Here is an 18,079-nt window from a genome sequence, read left to right as displayed (position 1 = left end):
TACAACAACAATAGCAACAAAAATAATCTACAGTTGTATATATTAGGGAAATAACAAGTGGGAAAGGTGATCGGAAAGTGTGTGACAAAAGAAATTAAGATATTGGTTTGACATGGGTTATGGAGGTCAGAAATCTAAGAAGTATTATACCAGTTAATATTGCCCATGCCAGAGGACTCAGGGAGACATTTAATCGTCTCTCGGTGTAATGTAATACCCTGGCTCTGTCTTTTCTTATTGAGATGGTAAATAATCTTCAGCAATATGTTGTCATTCTGAATGGTGACAGATCTTTCAGTCGTTTGCTCCGTGGCTATGATTTTTTTTCCCTCTGTAAGTAAATACCTGTCCAGTCTTCATCCCAATGATGAATATACCTAATAGAGTGCCAGTGAAGTACTATGCTATTGAGGCCTGTTTAACCTAAAGGCATTAATTTATTTCAAATGTACCAATTCCAAACTACTTGATGGTAATTCTTGCTTTTTCATTGAAATAAATGATTGTCATTGAGTGTGTGACATTCCAGATATGTTAACTCTTTGTAGAAAATAATGTGGTTGTGTAGTCGTTTTACTCATTCACTAGTTGTCACTTTCAATTTTTTCGCTTCTCCTGCGCTCTTTCTCCTTCTACTGGAGCACATTCCCAGAGGCCATTGTCAGAAGTACTGTCCTTTAGATAAGTTATTAAACCAAGTCCCCATCTGCCTTTTTAGGTGGACGTTAATGATTCCATGGCACTGTTCGAAAAGGGAAGGGAGTTTCTCCCAGTGTCCTGGCCAACCATCCCCCAAATAAAACTGGTCAATCACTTAATGGCTGTTTGTGGGACATTGCTGTGTGCAAATTTACTGCCACGTTCACCCACAAAATAATAATAATAATAATAATCCTTGCATTTGATATAGCGCTTTTCACGTCGGGAGGACGTCCCAAAGCGCTTCACAGAACACACTGTAAAGTGAATTGACTGTATATTTGTGGGCGAACTCGGCAGCCAATTGCGCACAACAATGTCCCACAAACAATCGTAGATTGAAAATGACCAATTTTATTATTGTTTTTGGTTTTGGTGGGATTATTATTAGACGTGTGGAGTAAGGAAACTTGCCCAAGGTTTCGCCCTGTCTGGAATTGAACTCAGGTCTCTCGCTTGCAAAGCGAGTGCTCTAACCACTGAGCTACAGGACTCCACAAAGACACAGTCATTACACTCTACAGTATATTCTGTGAAGTACTTTGGGACGTGCTTCTAACATGAAAAGATGATTATCGTTATAAAGAACAGGCAAAAACGTAACAGAGAAAAGGACTTCCTCAATGGTAGTTTTTTCTCACAAAAAAAAAACTCCCTCCATTAGTTTGGGGGTGTATTTAATGGTTAGAGTTATTGAATTTTTTGATCCCTTCATCAGTTGCATTTCTTCAGGAATAAAACAATTAATTCCATGCATCGCAGAAACGTGAACAATAAGCTTGTAGGAGTCCCAGTAACTTGTCAGCAGACGTACATGGTAATGGTTAGCTGCCTTGTGGGTGTCAGGAACTATAAGAGTCTGCTGGAGTGTCATCATGCTTAATTTGAATGGAATCTTTCCTGCTCATTGTTTCTTTGTGGTTATGTATTAAGTTCATCAACCTACAACAACCACTTGCATTTATATAGCGCCCTTCATCCAGAATAGCGGCTCAGAGCACTGCACAATGGTGGGGTTGGACTCCCATACCTAGGAGAGGGACTAACATGTGGGACATTTTTTGTACTTCGCTGTTGGTAGCAAATACCCTTACTCGATAATACACTGTGCCCTGGTGTGATGAACAGATTCCCCGAGTACAGAATCTTTTGTTGTCTTAACAGACAATTTATAAAGTGCCTCCAAGGATAGCTTGTAATATTGCCTCCAATGTTGAATCGGACTTTAGTAAGTAAACAAATTTGTTTCCTTTTATGTCTTTCTCTTGTTGGATGATGTTTTGGGTCTTGGGATTTCCTGGCAACAGTACAATTTCAGCCTTGTCTATCAGTATTTATAGAGAAGACATGAATTCTTTGGAGGATTGCGCTCATTGAATCACGCACACTCTGCAGTTGTCTGATTTGTACTGTTGAACAGAAAAAAAGTGAACGATTTAATAAAAGATTTTTAACTGTTTCTAAAACTCCACTGCCCTGATCCTCCCCTGCACCAAACTCCGCATGCCCATGATTCCAGTTCTTGCCAGGCTCCACTGTCTCCCCTTCTCCCAGTGGATCAATTTCAAGATCCTCACCTACAAATGCATCTGCACCCTGGCACATCCTTATCCTTATCTTTCCGATCTTCTATTCTGCTTCTCCTCTTGCCTCCTCTGTGCCTCTGCCAATGTCCAAGCCTTCACTTGCTTACCCTCTACCCTCAGGTACTCTTTTACCCTTCACTCTCGCCTCCACTTTGTCTTCAATACCTACCTCAAAGCCTTTCTATTCAATAGCTATTACAGTCACCTCCCCTTCCCCCTCTCTCTAACTTGACGTCCAACCCCATCCTTGTAAAGCTCTCCGAGATCGTACCCTACCTGAAGGGTTTTACTTTCTTACAAGTTTTTGGATTGAGAAAAACACAGTGATTATATTTCACCCAGTTTTTTAGTTTGACTTAGGCTGTTAGTATTGAATAGCAGGGATTTACACTGAGAAAATTTATGAATGGTCGATTATTAACTAAAATACGTAGAACAACAGAAATTTATGGCCCAGAAGAAGGCCATCGTGTCTGCACTGGCTCCTTCGAAAGCAATCCTTTCAGTACCGTTCACCTGCCCTCTCTCCATAACCCTGGAGCTGACTTGAAACACCTTCTCTCGGCTGCTTAAAAGTCCCCATTTAAACTGCATCTTTAGAACCGCTTAAACATCCCAAATCATTGTGATTTGCAGCTGAAAGTCAATTTAATAACTGCATTAAAACACCCTCCCCTACCTCCACGCCAACTGCCCCCTCCCCTCATCTCCACAGCAGATCTGGGGCTAAACCTCGGGTGAAAGGTTTTAGACTCGATTAAGGGCAGGTCAGATAGGTTTGGGATTAGGCCAGATGTCTATCACAATAGATGGGTCAAATCATTTGTTTTTCTTCAGTCTACTTTTGGAGTAAATGTTTTTACCCATTAAACACCTGAGATGGCTCATGCAGTGCTCTTTTGCTCTGTTTCATTCAATTAGTAAATAATGTTTTTGCACAACATTTCCATTTTTGCAGCAAATTTCCATTCACTAGCAGGTATTCAGTGTAAATTGACATTTGGACCAGAATCAAAGATTAAATCTTATTTTATGCATTTATTTAATATGCACGTTCACATATGTGTATTAATCTTAAAGATTGTAAATCAAAAGAGAAAGAAAGTAATAATGCCGGAGGATAAAGGGTTAATCCCTTAATAGACCATTCTGTTGGACTCGACACATGGAGAAATAAGTATGATCTGTGTGACTTGCTCTCTTGAGTAGAGATAGGAATCTGTTCAAGTGGTGTGCAGTATTTTGTAAACTCGCTCCTATTATTCGTCAGAAGAGCGATTTCCATCTGTCCATTCAAATGAAATGTTTCGCTGATAGGCAAGCAGCGAGTGAAAGGTGAAGCAAAGTCAAGGTCTCACTGGCTTGTCACCCGCCCTCTGGAGAAGAGTCTTGAGTTTCATTTCCTGGAGCTGTACTGGCGAGCTAAAGCTTTTCAATGCATTAGAACCGTTTCCGTAAAATAAGTGCCGTTGCTTTGTGCGATGGTAAACTGATTTGGGTTAAAAAAAACTCGATGAATTAAACTGCTCCCGGGGAAATTGAAAAGCTGATCTTTGGTAACAAAGAATTATTTCGTACCGTCCTGTATTCCTGTTGCAATTTGTAGCCAATGGTATTTTCAACAATTATTTAAAGCTGATTTGTTAAGCCTTAGAAAAGAGTTGTGTAAACCTCAAGCTACGAGCAAACATGTTTTCACTGTTATTGCCGTAATGCAAATCCCCATTAGTTAATCTGTGTAAAGTGATGAATGGCTGCTTTGCCTGGGCTGTGAGTGCTCGGAGCTACATGTTTCAGGGTTAGTTATTCATAGATTCTTTTTAAAGAATGAAGACTGAGACCATGCTGGATTAAATTCAATAGCTGATGGTTGTTTGTTTAATCAGTTCATAATGCAGAATACAAATTCATACTTCTGTTAACTGCAGAATGAGAGCCATGCAATGTGATTTACATCCATCATAGCAGTCTGTCTGTGTGCATTAATTTCTTCATGCAATGCAGTTAAGTCTTGAACAAAGGCAACTGCAGTGATATTTCACTGGTTAGGACAGATGGGGTACAGGATGTTTAGTTAAAACAATATTTTTAAGGAATTTTGTGTTGTACAATTTTTGTGTTGCATCATCAAAGCTGTGGAAAAGCTCCCTGTGAAATATGGGTCCAATATGATTTTGTTCAAAGGCTGCTATTTCACTGCAAAGTTGGACGAGATGGATACCGTGCCAAGTTGGTGGAATGTCATTTTAAAAAGTTAAAGGTTTATCCCCATGTAACACAGGATGCGCAGTAAATCACCATGAAATCTGATCTTGATATCCGCAGCCAAGGCTGACTGAATAAACCATTAGCAACAAACCATGACTAATCGTATTATGAGCCTCACAGGTACAGACCAATAAACCAATCTCACAGACGTTGTCTATCACGGTGTTTGTGGGAAATTTGCTGTGTGCAAAATTGGCTGCTGTGTTCGCCTACAAAAGGCAGTCACTACACTCTACACTAAATCCTGAGAAACGCTTTGAGGCGTTTCAACAACATAATCAGGCGCTATATCAAATGCAAGGATTATTATTGTTGTTGTTATCCTGTTGATCACATGCATACCTTATTTATTTCCGTGAGCCAGTATTTAAGGTGCAATTTTCTCATGATACGTACACAGCAAAAATGTTTTCAACTGTTAGTGATCAGTCTAGTATAGAGCCCTATTATTGCTGAAGTATGGGGAAAGTACTGAGTTAAGGAGAGAAACGTGTGTCTATTAAGACTGACCCAGTGGTGATACAGTCATCTTGCACACTCTCTGTTTGTCATTGCTAAGTGTGTTGACTTTGATGATGCCCATTTCCAATGAGGTTTTCCCAAGACAAGTGCCTGCTGCTAAGTGAGAGGGGTTTCTTGCCCTTTATCTCCAGAAGATCCAAACCTTGACTTTCAATGTATTTGTAACTTTAATCCCAAGTATCATTTCTCATTGTATGAAACTGGTGTTGATCTATTTAACCTGCTTTTCTCCTGTTAGTACAGCAACTAAATGTATCAAAAGGCAGGCAGTCTGCGCTTTGTATCTGCGGGAGACTAGTCTCCCATTGACATCACAGCACTACATTCACAGGAGGCAATGTCAGTGTTTATTATCACTTTGTTTTTGTAGGACCTGGTGAGGCAGGTGGATTCATGCACCAGCATGCTTGGCGTTGAAGCAGCCATCAGCAGCCTCATCGATCTGACACAGGAAGGCGCTCACTTGTGTCACATCATAGCCAAGGTAAGGAGAGATCTGAGCTCTCATTAATCCAATGTCTCCAGTTAATGAGGGACTGAATTGAGTTTGCTCAGTGTGTTACTTATTAGCCAGCAAAATATGCAGTCCCTCTACTTTACAGCGTATCCTGTGAGGCGCTTTGAGATGTCCCGCTGATGTGAAAGGCGCTGTATCAAACGCAAGGATTATTCTCATTATTTTTGCTGAAATACAATTGTTTAGTGAAAATCTATGTCCGATAAAAGAGAGCTTCGGCGTGGAAGCAGAGCTTGACTCTACGGCGTGTGGGCCTTTGCTGTGCATAAATAGGCTGCTGTGTTTGCGTACAAAGAACACAGTCACTACGCTTTACAATACATTTTGTGAAGTGCTTTGAGGCGTTTCAACAACATAATCAGGCACTATATCAAATGCAAGGTTTGATATTATTTGGTGAGAGTGTTTTTTCTTTGTAGCGATGGAATGCTGCACCATCATTGGGAACTTCAATTGAATTCTATGCCACTTGCATATTGGTAGCAAAACGCAAGTGACATTGGATGCTTCCTTGATTGTAGCATTCGGTTGGGTGAAGCTTTTGGATAACCTTAAGGGAAATGGTTATATTTCTTGAGTCAGTGCATGATCGTTTGACATTTTAGAGCAGGGTTATTTTTGTTCCATATCTAATATTGCGACTGAACGACATTGGAGCTGTTTCCTGTGACACATGCACTCAGACATCCAACGTCATGTTTCGTCAATTGGTGGTTTGTAATCTGGACATCCAGCCTTCTGTGATATTCTATCCTTTTCGGTCTGTAATTGTGCACGAAAAAAAGGTGGACCCGTAGTACAATCCTGCATTCAGGAGATAGCTAGAGAGGGTCAGTATTCTCTCCCTCCATCTCCACGTTCGAAGCCTACCTCCAGACTCTCTTCTTTGACCCCACTTTCAGTCACCCTCTTCGGCTTCCCCCCCACCCCCCCACAACTTGGGTGCCCAACCAGTTGCGTAGAACTTTTTAAGACGTCCTCCCAACATGAGTGTAAATTGCATTTCAGTGCAAGGAGTTGGTCACTGTACAAGCACTTTCCGCAATGAAGGGAGATTCGAAAGCCGAGTACATTCAGAGAGCTGGCAATGACTGTAAAATGTTCCCTCTTGTTGCAGTGAGACCCTGCACCAGCTGCAGAGATCAGTAATCAATTATAGTAATCCTACAATAATCCATTGATCAATTCAAAGAATAACTTGGCTCATGAAGAGGCGGATACCAGCAAAGTGCAGTGAACAAACAATGATTTTATAACAAGAAATAGTTACTGAAATAGTTCAACCATTTTATAATCAAGGGTGGACCAAGGTTCACTTCAGTTAACACATTGAGTTTCACCGCCTCAAAGAGCGGTAGGATCTTGATGGGTAAGGATATATGTGTGTGTGAGAGAGAGACAGAGATAGAGATTGATAATGCATTTAGCACTGTACAAAGCAACAAGGGATGGTTCTGATTAGAACAGATTCCTATCACAACAGAAGCAACCAGCCATTTGAATACTTGCGTAGTATTTAAACCATCCATAGAGAAAATATTTCTGCCTCCAATTCTATTGGAATTTTGTGTTGTCTGCCCACAGTGAACAAAACCTCAACGTAGAACTATGAATTTATGAAGTGGGAAGAAAAGGGAGCTATAATGAAACAGAAATCAATAGGCGACTGTCCTTAGCTTAAAGCGGTAATAAGCAGTCGAAACTCATCTTTATTACCTCAGATCACCGAAGGTCCACTTGGATGCTATTGATCCAGCTCTGAGTTTCAAACTATTTCCTACAACCATTTCCTACCATGAGTGAGAAACAGTCACAGAGTTTCCTGGTCAAAAAAAAGTGGAAGGAGAGACATTATCCGTATTGCCTTCTGTGAAGTGCTCATTAAGCTATTGCATCTCGATTGAGCTTACCTACACTTTGTAAAACTATCTGCAGTGAAGAACGTTAGATATTTTTATCCTGGCTCTGGTGGAGTGATCCAAAGCAAGGAGACATAAACTTAAAGTTCCAGCTAAACCATGGTAACTGTGAAATCGGAAAACAATTCTTCACACGTTGTGAAAACGTGAAAGGCTTCGGCCCAGAAGGCTGTGGAGGTAGAATCGATTAGTACGTTTAAAGGGTTGATAGATACTAAAAGTTTGGAGAAGTGGGATGAAAAATTCTGCCATGATCTAATAAACTGGTGTAAACTACAACCCTCAGACCAGTCTGGCTGGTGTTGCATTAACAACCAGGTCTCTTGGGACAGCTATACTTAAGGCTTGATGTACAACGAAAAAGTACAATGCCACATTAGCACAGGCAGACCAAGGTAAGTGTTTCTTAGGGAGTCAGAAGGGTAGAACTTGAGAGTCTTGATGCAACACGTAAGTGTTTGTAATCCTTAACATGAATGCAGCAGATGAGCACAGTAAGTGGTGGCTCTCGCTTGTCTAGAGACGTGACTCACACCCTAGGGAACGGAGTACTTACCTCAAGAACCGTCAGCCAGTTTCCCTAAAGACTCTCACTGCTCAGAACTTGTTTTGCAAAGTGACATATAAAGGGGAAGCGGGGGAGGGGGCACGAAAAAAAACTTTGTCGCCTCACTTACCTCTGGTTGAGATCTCCCACTTGTTACACATGCCTGCACACGTCCTTGTTCCACAAAGATTTCAACAGCAGCAGAAATAATATGGCTACAAGCAAGCCATGTGGCTTTTGAAGTTTTATGTAAAGTGTATATTTAAACTAGTTACACGTTCAGGACAATACACCCCAATAGCCACACTCATTTTTTTTGGGTCTAGAATGAACTTGTGGAGATTCCTGAACTCCCATCATTCCTAATTTCCTTTTGAAGGCAACATCAGGAGCTTAGGGAGATAACGGGAGGAGGTTGAGGACCAGGTAATAAGGAAACCAGTCAGTTTATCGGGAAATGAGCAAAATCAACTCAAGGAGGATTAGAAATCATCAAGAGTGTTTGTAAACAGTTTGTGTCTACAAATATGGTACTAGTGATCTAAACGATCCTTAATAATCCTTGCATCTGATACAGCACTTTTCACATCAGGAGGACGTCTCAGAGCGCGTCACAGAGTATATACTGTGAAATGTAACAACTGTGAAGGCAAATAAGTCAGCCAATTTGCACTCAGCAATATCCCACAAACAATCATTAAGTGATTGACCAGTTTGACTTGGGGACATCGTTGGCCAGGACACCAGGCGAAACTCCCTGCTCTTATCAAATAGTGCCATGGGATCTTTAACATCCACCTCACCAGGCAGATGTGACATTTCACCTGAAGGACAACACGCCTGAGAATTCAGCACAACCCAGCGCTGCATTGGAGTCTCAGCTTAAACCGTTTCGAGTTCAAAGCCTCGATGTGGGGCTTGAACCCACAACTTTCTGCCTTAAAGCTGGCATTGATGGTTAAGGATTCAGATTTGGTTTGGGTGTGGGTGTGTGGGGGGGGGGGGTTGGTTGGGAGAGGGAAATGCTGCTTTTCACTGAGGGATAACAAGTTAACTCGATTTCAAGATAGCGGCTCCAAGCATCAGTCATTATTGAAACGATTTCTCACAAATTGAAGTTACAAACGACCAGCTTCCCACTTCTTGAGCAGTGCTAAATTCAAACCCACTCTCTTTGTCAGCACCTGCACACTTCCTACGCTGGCGCTAGCGAGAGAAGGATTTAAATTCTCATTTCTGGAGGAAACCGAGCCGGTGACCCCAGTTGACCTCTCTGTTGAGGCTTATTATCTACAAAGGCAATTTCTCTCCATCTGTGAATTCCCTGTTCCTTGTAAAAGATTTAATAACTGCAGCAGGAATAATTCATACATTATTGAACGGAGAGCACAATAGTCTGATCCGCCGCCTCTGCTCGGACCTGCTTCTTGTCTCTGATATAAGCAATGCAAGATTATTATAAGTGTATAATGCTACAGATTCCAGCAGCGTTGCCTGTTGTACTTTATGCCACTCAACACGCTCTTTATTAATTAATTCTCCTAGTTTATTAGAACACAAACAAGTGGTCATGTAATTTCCATAATAAATGTCCAAGGCTTGGTGCTGGAGGTAATAACTTTGCTGCAAACAGTTAAAACAGCATTTTTATTAACTCCAAAAAAAAAGAATCTAAACTCTGTAAATGTATTTTTTCTCTCTTTTACGAACGTGTAAAAAACCAACATGCTCTATTAAAGTTTGCAGCAGCACCTTGGGAATGAGCAAAAAAAAAAGTTCCCGATAATTAAGATGCAAGGATGCATTTGTTCGCTATACGTGTCAGTGAAACTTCAGATCCACATCGCACTTGCATATATTTTAATTAACATCCCTGCCTCAATCCATCAACAAGTCGCGGCAGAAGATAACAAAATCGTCACCTTGTCAACCCTGACACTGCAGGAGGTTTCACAGACCCCAACCCTTTGGTAATTACTCACCTGGCTCTTAGTGCGCCCTCTGTTCATTTCAGCTCTGACTGTTGGCCCTGCACATTCGCCAAATCATGCAAACGCAAAAAGGTGACAAACAAATGAACAAGGTCTGTCAATTACATCACTGCCTCACCAAAGCTGTTGCCCTCAGCAACAACTGTTGTCAGCGAACCGATAAGTTACCATTGGAACATTACAAGAAGTTCCAGTCATTGTTGCATTATAATAAGTTACCATTATACAGTAAAACTCACATAAGTCTGATCTGTATAAATCGTTTAATCGCATAAGTCATACACCTGCCCAAGTCCTGTTCAAGACATCCTTTGCAAGTTTGACGTAACTCATCCTTTGCATAAGTCATATTAAATGAATGGTCCCAAGTGATATGACTTATGTTTACTGTAATAGATTACCATTGTAACATTACAAGTTAACATTATAATGTTACAAATTATCATTGCAATGTTACAATCCATGTAGTTCTAGTAACTGTGACGTTAATGGGATTGCCCAGCCTCCTAGAGACAGTGCAAAGGAGAGCTATGTGAGCAATGATTAGGCGAGGTAGGGCTCTTCAATCTTCAGAAGGACCTTATAGAAGTATATAACATTTTAAATAGGATTGAAAATGTAAACCCAAAATAATACTTTAGGATGCAAAACTGTAGAACAAGAGGGCATAGATTTAGAGTTGCAAAGGGCAATTTCAGGACAGACACCAGGAAGTTTTCTTTACTCGGAGGATAATTAATGACTGGAGCAGGTTTATCAAGAAGGGTAGTTGAGGCCAGCACACTGGATTCGTTAAGAGAAAAGACAGCTCAATGTTGTGATACGAGGATGGGTGTTGTGGAGGGATGAGATCAGATGGGCAGAAGGGCTTTCTTTATCCAAAACAACTTTGTGATCTCGTAATCAGTTACCATTGTAAATTACAGTAAGCGATGTTTGTAACATTACGGTAAATTGTAACATTACAGTAAGTTGTCATTATAACATTAACCCCATTTTGATTATAAGACTGCAATTAGGTTATACATGAGTCAACACCTGATACACTACTGGAACTGTAGACGCATTTCGAAGGCAGTTATGTGCAAAGTGAGATGAGGTGAAAAATTAAGACCTGGGCTGGGAAAAGCTGATGTGTTAAAAAAAATTAATAATTTCCCAGCTGACCAAAACTAAATTTGTGCAGTCAGTGTGCAATGCTTATACTAAATTGAGTCGCAGAATAGTAATGATAGGTTGACTCAAGGGATAGGATGCAGAGACTAAACAAACAAAATGATTAGGAAGAAAATAAATGGATATCTCGAGTTTGGGAGACTCTGCATTGAAATGTGTTCAATATTCAGGATAGCTGTTGGATTACAGCGTTGGATAACTTTCAAGGTCTTGTGTTTTTTGACTCTCATCCCCAACAGTCCAAGAACTTATTCCACCTGCTAATTTTTTTGTTCAGACGATTGTCTGACACATGCAGAAACCCATCACCAAAATAGTATTCAAACTAAATGGAGATTTCCATATATCCCACCTACACATGGAAATTCCAGAGATGGATTATTGGAGTGGAATGTGCACTCTTTCCCTGGAGGGACTCATCCTGCTTACCTAATTTCGGAAAGTATTAAGTGCCCAGAGCCAAGGCTTGGCGACCCCAGAGTGTGCGTTGGGGTCCAGCTGGAGTTTAACCAGCTAAAACCACGTAGCTTACCATTGATACCGCTGTCTGGCAAGCTTTCCCACTGCTTGTCCAGTTAGGACCACACTACACCTGCTAATAGGGCATTAAATAGACAAGCTATTAATTTCCTGCTCTGTACTTTTCCAGGCTCTTGTGATTGCTTGCTTTGCCCGGGAAACATCAGTACGTTGTTTGTGCAAGAAACCCGATAACTTCTAATGTCTGTAAGATCCTGGCTCTAACCTTGTGCATTAATGCTTCCTCTTAACTGTGCTCCCCGCTGCAGACCATCTCAATCAGAGTTAGCATCGCAGCACAAGGCAAGGTCAGTTTCAGATGCAAATTGCAGTATTCCTGCTGTTTGGACTAATTTGGGCAAATCTGCCTTGACTTTTTTCTGCTGTTAAAACGAGGCGCTCAGCCCCAATTAACATGATTTGATCTCTAACCCTGGAAATATTTAAGAGAGGGACTTTCTTCTTCTCCCCCACCGTCCCCCCCCTCACCCCCCACCCAAGGCAAAATATAAATGTGGTGACACATGTTATTTGAACCCACCGCCCAACCGGTTTTTAATTTTTCCTAAATTGATTTTTCTTTGCATACTAGTTATACATAAAATATATATACAAATATACAGTCAATCCACTTTACAGTATATTCTGTGAAGCACTTTGTCATGTGTCAATGATATGATAAGGTGCTATATCAAATGTAAGGATTATTATTAGTTGCTAGCCTACAGGACCTGGTGTTAAAATAGCTCATCAGCGAGACAGTACTTGGTTTGAATGCATCAATATATAAAAAAAACATTATTTTAACCAGCAAATGTTAGAGTTAAAATAATTGTGGATTAATATCATTGCTAGCATGGATTAGCTGCTGTGTTTGTCTATATAATACTCCCTTTCATTTCTAATCAATTTTTTTGTGAAGCGCTTCGAGACATTTGTTTTGCACAATAGGTTCTACATAAAGGCAACTTATTATTATTTAATATCCTGATTAATATTAATACGCTAAAGGTTAATAACACTGCCAGAATGGAATTAATCACCAAACAATTCATACCTATTTGCACTTTAGAGCAGCAGAGTCAGAAGAGCACATTCACTGGTCATTAACTGAAGTCAGGTCGCATTGATAATAAATTAATTGTCTTTCACATTCGCAGCAAAGCAAAGCAAGATGACAGAGGTGCAGTGTTTGGTGTGCATCTGACAGTTCTCACTTGGCTGCTTTATAGCATTAGTGTGGATGTATTCACTAACTGAAGCTCTATCATCCTAGCAGGTTCAGGCTACATTATGTTGACTGATGACTGGCGAAGATTCTGCACCGGTAGATTGCTTTGAGTAACATGTCGTACATGGGGTTGTGGACTGGGGAGGTTGGCGGAATGGATGGTTAGTGCGTGTGTGTGTGTATGGGGGTTGGGAGGGGGGCAAGCACGTGACAAGGGATCATAGGGGATGCGAGGTTTTCATCTAACACAAGTTTTTTTTTAACATTACTTATTGTAGTTCCTAGAAATTGGGTCAATTTTTCCCCAGATGTAAATCCGCATTTATTACATTTAATACAGTATTTTGCTTCTCTTTTCTCTTCCATTTGCCCCCTACTCCCTTCCTCCCCCCTCTCTCAGGACTTGAGCTCACAGTCCACACTCTAAGCTGTATTGAGGTACTGGTGCATTCTTAAAGGTACTGCATTTACCAGACACTAAAACTCCCACCATGCTATCACGAGGAAAAGAAGGGAGTTCTCCTGAATGTTATTCTGGACAACATGCCTCCCTCATCACCATAAATATCCCCCCTGATTCATTGCTTATTCATCTCATTGCTGCTTGTGACATATAAGCTACTGCGTTAGCCTACATAGCCTTATGTGCAGCGCTTTGAGACGTTTCAACGTGATGAATGAAAGCATTGCTAATGAAAAATATTTGAATGATTCGACTCTTGTAAAGATAAAGAGAAACAAAACCTCGCCTCGGGATGTAGTAATATAAAAGCAACATTAGTAGTTACCTAGTAAATGACGTTTAGAAAAATTGTTGTAATATTGGCTTTTGGTTTTATCTCTGCTACTGGGCTCTGGACTTGACAAACAGTAATAACAGCAATCCACAGCCCCTTTTGTCAAATGCTGTTTAGTGATCGGTTTCATATTTTCCCACAAGAGATGGAAGCACAGTCTAGATTTCCTCAGCCTGGCGCAGTGGTAGCATTCGCGCCTCCGAGTTAAAAGATTGTGGGTTCCAACCCCATGTTGGGGCTTGGAATCACTTAGTCTAAGCTACTGGCCTATTGCATTGTCGGAGGGGTTGACCTTGGATTGAGACATTAATCAGAGGTCCAGTCTGCCTGTTCAGGTGAATGTTAAGGATCTCATGACACTGCTCGGGAAGAGAAGGGAGTTTCTCCCAGTGTCTCGGCAAAAAATTCCACCAAATAAAATTGGTCACTCACTCCATGGCTGTTTGTAGGGCATTGCTGTGAATTTACTGCTGCATTTCACCCACAAAATGTACAGTCAGTCAATCCAGTTTACAGTATATCCTGTGAAGCGCTTTGAGACATCGCGACGACGTGATAAGACGCTATATCAAATCCGAGGATTATTACGATTATTATTTGTAGAAATCCTCTGCTCTGTAATAATTTTGGAGTGTCAGCCTCTCGCCTGTGAGTTAGAAGTTTGCGAGTTCAGTCTCCACATTGCACAATACTCTGCTCCCAGGCTGACATTAGTTGAGCTAGGCATGTTGGAAATTGCAGGCAAGTTCAAGTCACGGAACAATTTCAGGCATTTTATGACCTTGGGTCCTGCTACATGGATGGTCCCTATCATAGGAGCCAAATTGCTCTCAACACCAAAAGTCCCGAGCCCGTCAGTATATCTGTAGACATGATCAAACACGTGCTGAGATTCAGCCAGCACTTTCGCTTAACAGGCAAATGAGAGACGGATAATGTGAAGGATATATTTCTGCGTGAATTGAAAATGCCGTGCTTTTCACATCAGCGCTTTCTGGTGCCGTGTAAACACTGGCAGAAAAGCAGTCGAAATTAATTGAATGAATGAGGACAACTTGCGAGATTCAATTTGTTGCTAATTAATGACACCTTCGGTTTTAAATAGTCTCGCCTGCCACAGATCAAGGAGCAGGACATTCAAATCTCAGGCTGGTGGCATGAAAACACCACAAATCTTCAAACGCAATCCTATTACCTGCTTATTACCTTAACTAGCCCTCTGTCTCTTCCGCCGCATCCCTGAACAGTGTTTGTAGTGATATCAGCGTTATATTATAGCAAATTAATATTTATAATATTGATATAGCACCTTACCACGTCTTCGAGACGTCTCAAAGCGCTTCACAGAATATACTTTGAAGTGAATTGACTGTATATTTTGTGGGCGAAACACATACAGCAGTGTCCCACAAATAGTCGTAGATTGAGTGACCAAATTATTATTTTTTTTAAGGGATTATTACTCCCGGAAAAACAATCCGCCAATTGACTAACAACCAGATTCCTATTTACTGCTGGGTAACAGGCGTGTGGAGTAAAGAAATGGAAATTTCTCAAATTTGTAGTTTGGAAAACGCAAAGATTTGGAATTTCCAATTTAGCTGCGTTGCTCCTAGATATGAATTGTGCCTAACTCAATAATCCCCCAGATAAGGTTGGTTGTTCATTGACGGCCGTTCGTGGGAGGTTGCTGTGCACAAACTGACCGTCCTGTTGGCCTACAAAACACAGTCACTACCCTTTACAGTGAAGCGCTTTGAGACGTTCGCCCGACGTAAAAGCGCTCCGGGACTCTATCCCGTGTGAAGAGCGCTTTATAAATGCAAGTTGTTGTTGTTGAAAGGGCTATTCTTATTCATTTTTTCTGCCTATGTCAGAAAATGAAACTGCACACCGTGGGAAAATCATTATGCTGAGTTTACATCATTATTTTAGGAACCTTTTGTGATATGTACCACAATATGGACTCAACATGCCCACAGCAGCATTGTATTATAATACATGACAAGAGGCAGCGTGCATGTTGTGTAATAACAACTATTGAACAATGCAAGGTTGACACCACCCAACGGGCTTGGGAAAGGGAGTTTTTGTTAAATTTGTGGAGTTTTAGAACTGGTTATATAAGGTTCACAAGAGGCTGTTGGAGAGAAAGAAAAGATTAACTTCCGTAAGAGCATTTTGTCTTAACTGATGCGCTCAATTGGCTGCCGCGTTTCGACCACAAAATATCCAGTCAATCCACTTCACAATATATTCTGCGAAGCGCTTTGAGATGGCTCAACAACCTGATAAAGTGCAATATCAAATGCAAGGATTATTATTGTTATTATTATCTTAAAATTGAAGGTTGCGCAGGATTGTGTTGAGTAGCTCAGTGGTTAGAGCACTTGCCTCGCAAGCGAGAGACCTGGATTCGATTCCCGGCAGGGCGAAACCTTGGGCAAGTTTCGTTACCATGCGCCTGATAATAATCCCTCAAGAAAAAAAATCAACAGTAAATTGGTCACGTCAATCCACCACGGTTTGTGGGACACTGCTGTGCGCAATTGGCTGCCGCGTTTCGCCAACAAATACACAAATAAAAATTCACTTTACAGTATATTCTGTGAAGCGCTTTGAGACGTCTAGAAGACATGAAAAGCACTATATCAAATGCAAGGATTATTATTAGTAGTAGTATTATTAGTGGAAAGTTCCGCGCTTCAGGTTTAATTATAAAACCGGTTTTCCACAGAAAGAGTTCTTCAAAAATCCCAATGTTTCTTTAGAAGATGGATGTTAAAAGATTATAATCGTTGAATCAGTAACAAAGTGGTTCAGGATTGTAACTGGAAGTTTTAAGGGGAGTTTATAATTGTTTTTATTAGAACATGGAACTCTTTGCCATAAGCAGCTATTGAGGCTGAGATAATAACCCAGGAACTCAGTTCATAAAAGAATTGGCCAAGTGTTTGAAGAGGAACAATACGATGTTTCTATGGAGAAATTGCAGGGAAGTGGGATTACAGTGGATAATAATAATAATAATAATAAAAGTAACCCTTCCATTTAATACAGCGCCTTTCATGTTGGGAAAATGTCTTAAAGCGTTTCACATAAGTAACTGTGTAGCATATTTTTGTAGGCAAACGCAGCAAACAATTTGCGCGCAGTAATGAAGTGAAAAACCAATGTTATCTACGGCATTGTTCGCCAGGACACCGGGAGAAACCTGGGAACTTGAGTCTTGGGAACTTTAACGTCCACCTGAAGAGGCAGACGGGATGTGGGTTTAATGTCAGTTGCAAGGCACCGACATCAACGTAGTGCTCCCCAGCCTTATATTGGAGTGTCAGTGATTTCAAAGTCGTGACATGAGGCTTGAACCCACAGTCTTCTGAATCAAAGACGAGAGTGCTACCCACTGTAGATAGCTCCAGTAGAGGAGTTCGTACAATGTGGACCAAACTGCCTCCTCAATTGCTGAAATTTTCCATTTCACGGTATAATATTTCTGTTGCATACAAAAAATACAACCGCACTCCAGCCTTTTCAAGAGTTAAAGGAGCTTCATTTTAAGTTGTGGAGAAGAATAGGCTGATTAATTTTTTTAATGACTGTGTAAAGGGGTTTATGAGCTCTTTTAGATTGGACTTTTGAGATGCAATTTAAACAAGATGTAACATGACCTGGCGGGAGCACATTGCAGTGATCTGATCGCATGGTTCCCCTGTTGGTTTCTCGAACGGCATCACGATAATAACAGACCTCATTTGTCTGTTATATTGACTCATTGTACTTCACATCTGCAAGGTGCTTATTTGAAACGGCGGGAGGGGGGACAGTCTGTTTTTTTTAAAAAAAACTTTAAAATGTTTATATTCAAGAACCAGTTGTCTCTGTGCAGATTCCTTTGGTGGAACCAACCAAGCCGGATGTGTCCTATGTCAACTGAGACTCTATGCGGTTGATTTTGCTCTGAGAGCAAACGGAAGGCATGATGGGCAACAAGGTACACGGGTAAAACAACAGGTACCATTGGGGCAATGATATGATGCGTTGGACCGTTGAGGGGAAAGCTTACAGTGTATAATAATAATCTTTGCACACAATACACAGCAACAACAAATTTATATAGCTCCATTCACGTCAGGAACACAGCTCAAGGTGCTGGACAGACAAGAGTTTGAACCCACGCTGGGGATTGGATTTGAGAGAGGTGTGGGAAAAAGACCAATGATATAGTAAATGATAATAATAATACTTATATTTGATATGGCACCTTTCACGTTGGAAGGTGCTTGACACAATACACTGTAAAGTGG

General features: G+C 40.8%; 1 protein-coding gene across 1 annotated transcript in view; it reads left to right on the top strand.

The window, feature by feature from the left end:
- The window catches only part of LOC103174907 (INSC spindle orientation adaptor protein), a 63,902-nt gene extending 46,193 nt beyond the window's left edge, over positions 1-17,709 (top strand). The window contains exons 8-9 of the mRNA XM_042341574.1: positions 5,446-5,559; positions 17,662-17,709. Of these exons, the coding sequence (XP_042197508.1) occupies positions 5,446-5,559; positions 17,662-17,709 (162 nt within the window). The remainder of the gene's footprint in view (positions 1-5,445; positions 5,560-17,661) is intronic.
- The last annotated feature ends 370 nt before the right edge of the window (positions 17,710-18,079 follow it).

This window comes from Callorhinchus milii, unplaced genomic scaffold (genome assembly GCF_018977255.1).
Source record: "Callorhinchus milii isolate IMCB2004 unplaced genomic scaffold, IMCB_Cmil_1.0 Scaffold17, whole genome shotgun sequence".
Lineage (NCBI taxonomy): Eukaryota > Metazoa > Chordata > Chondrichthyes > Chimaeriformes > Callorhinchidae > Callorhinchus > Callorhinchus milii.
This window is presented reverse-complemented; position numbering and strand designations above follow the sequence as displayed.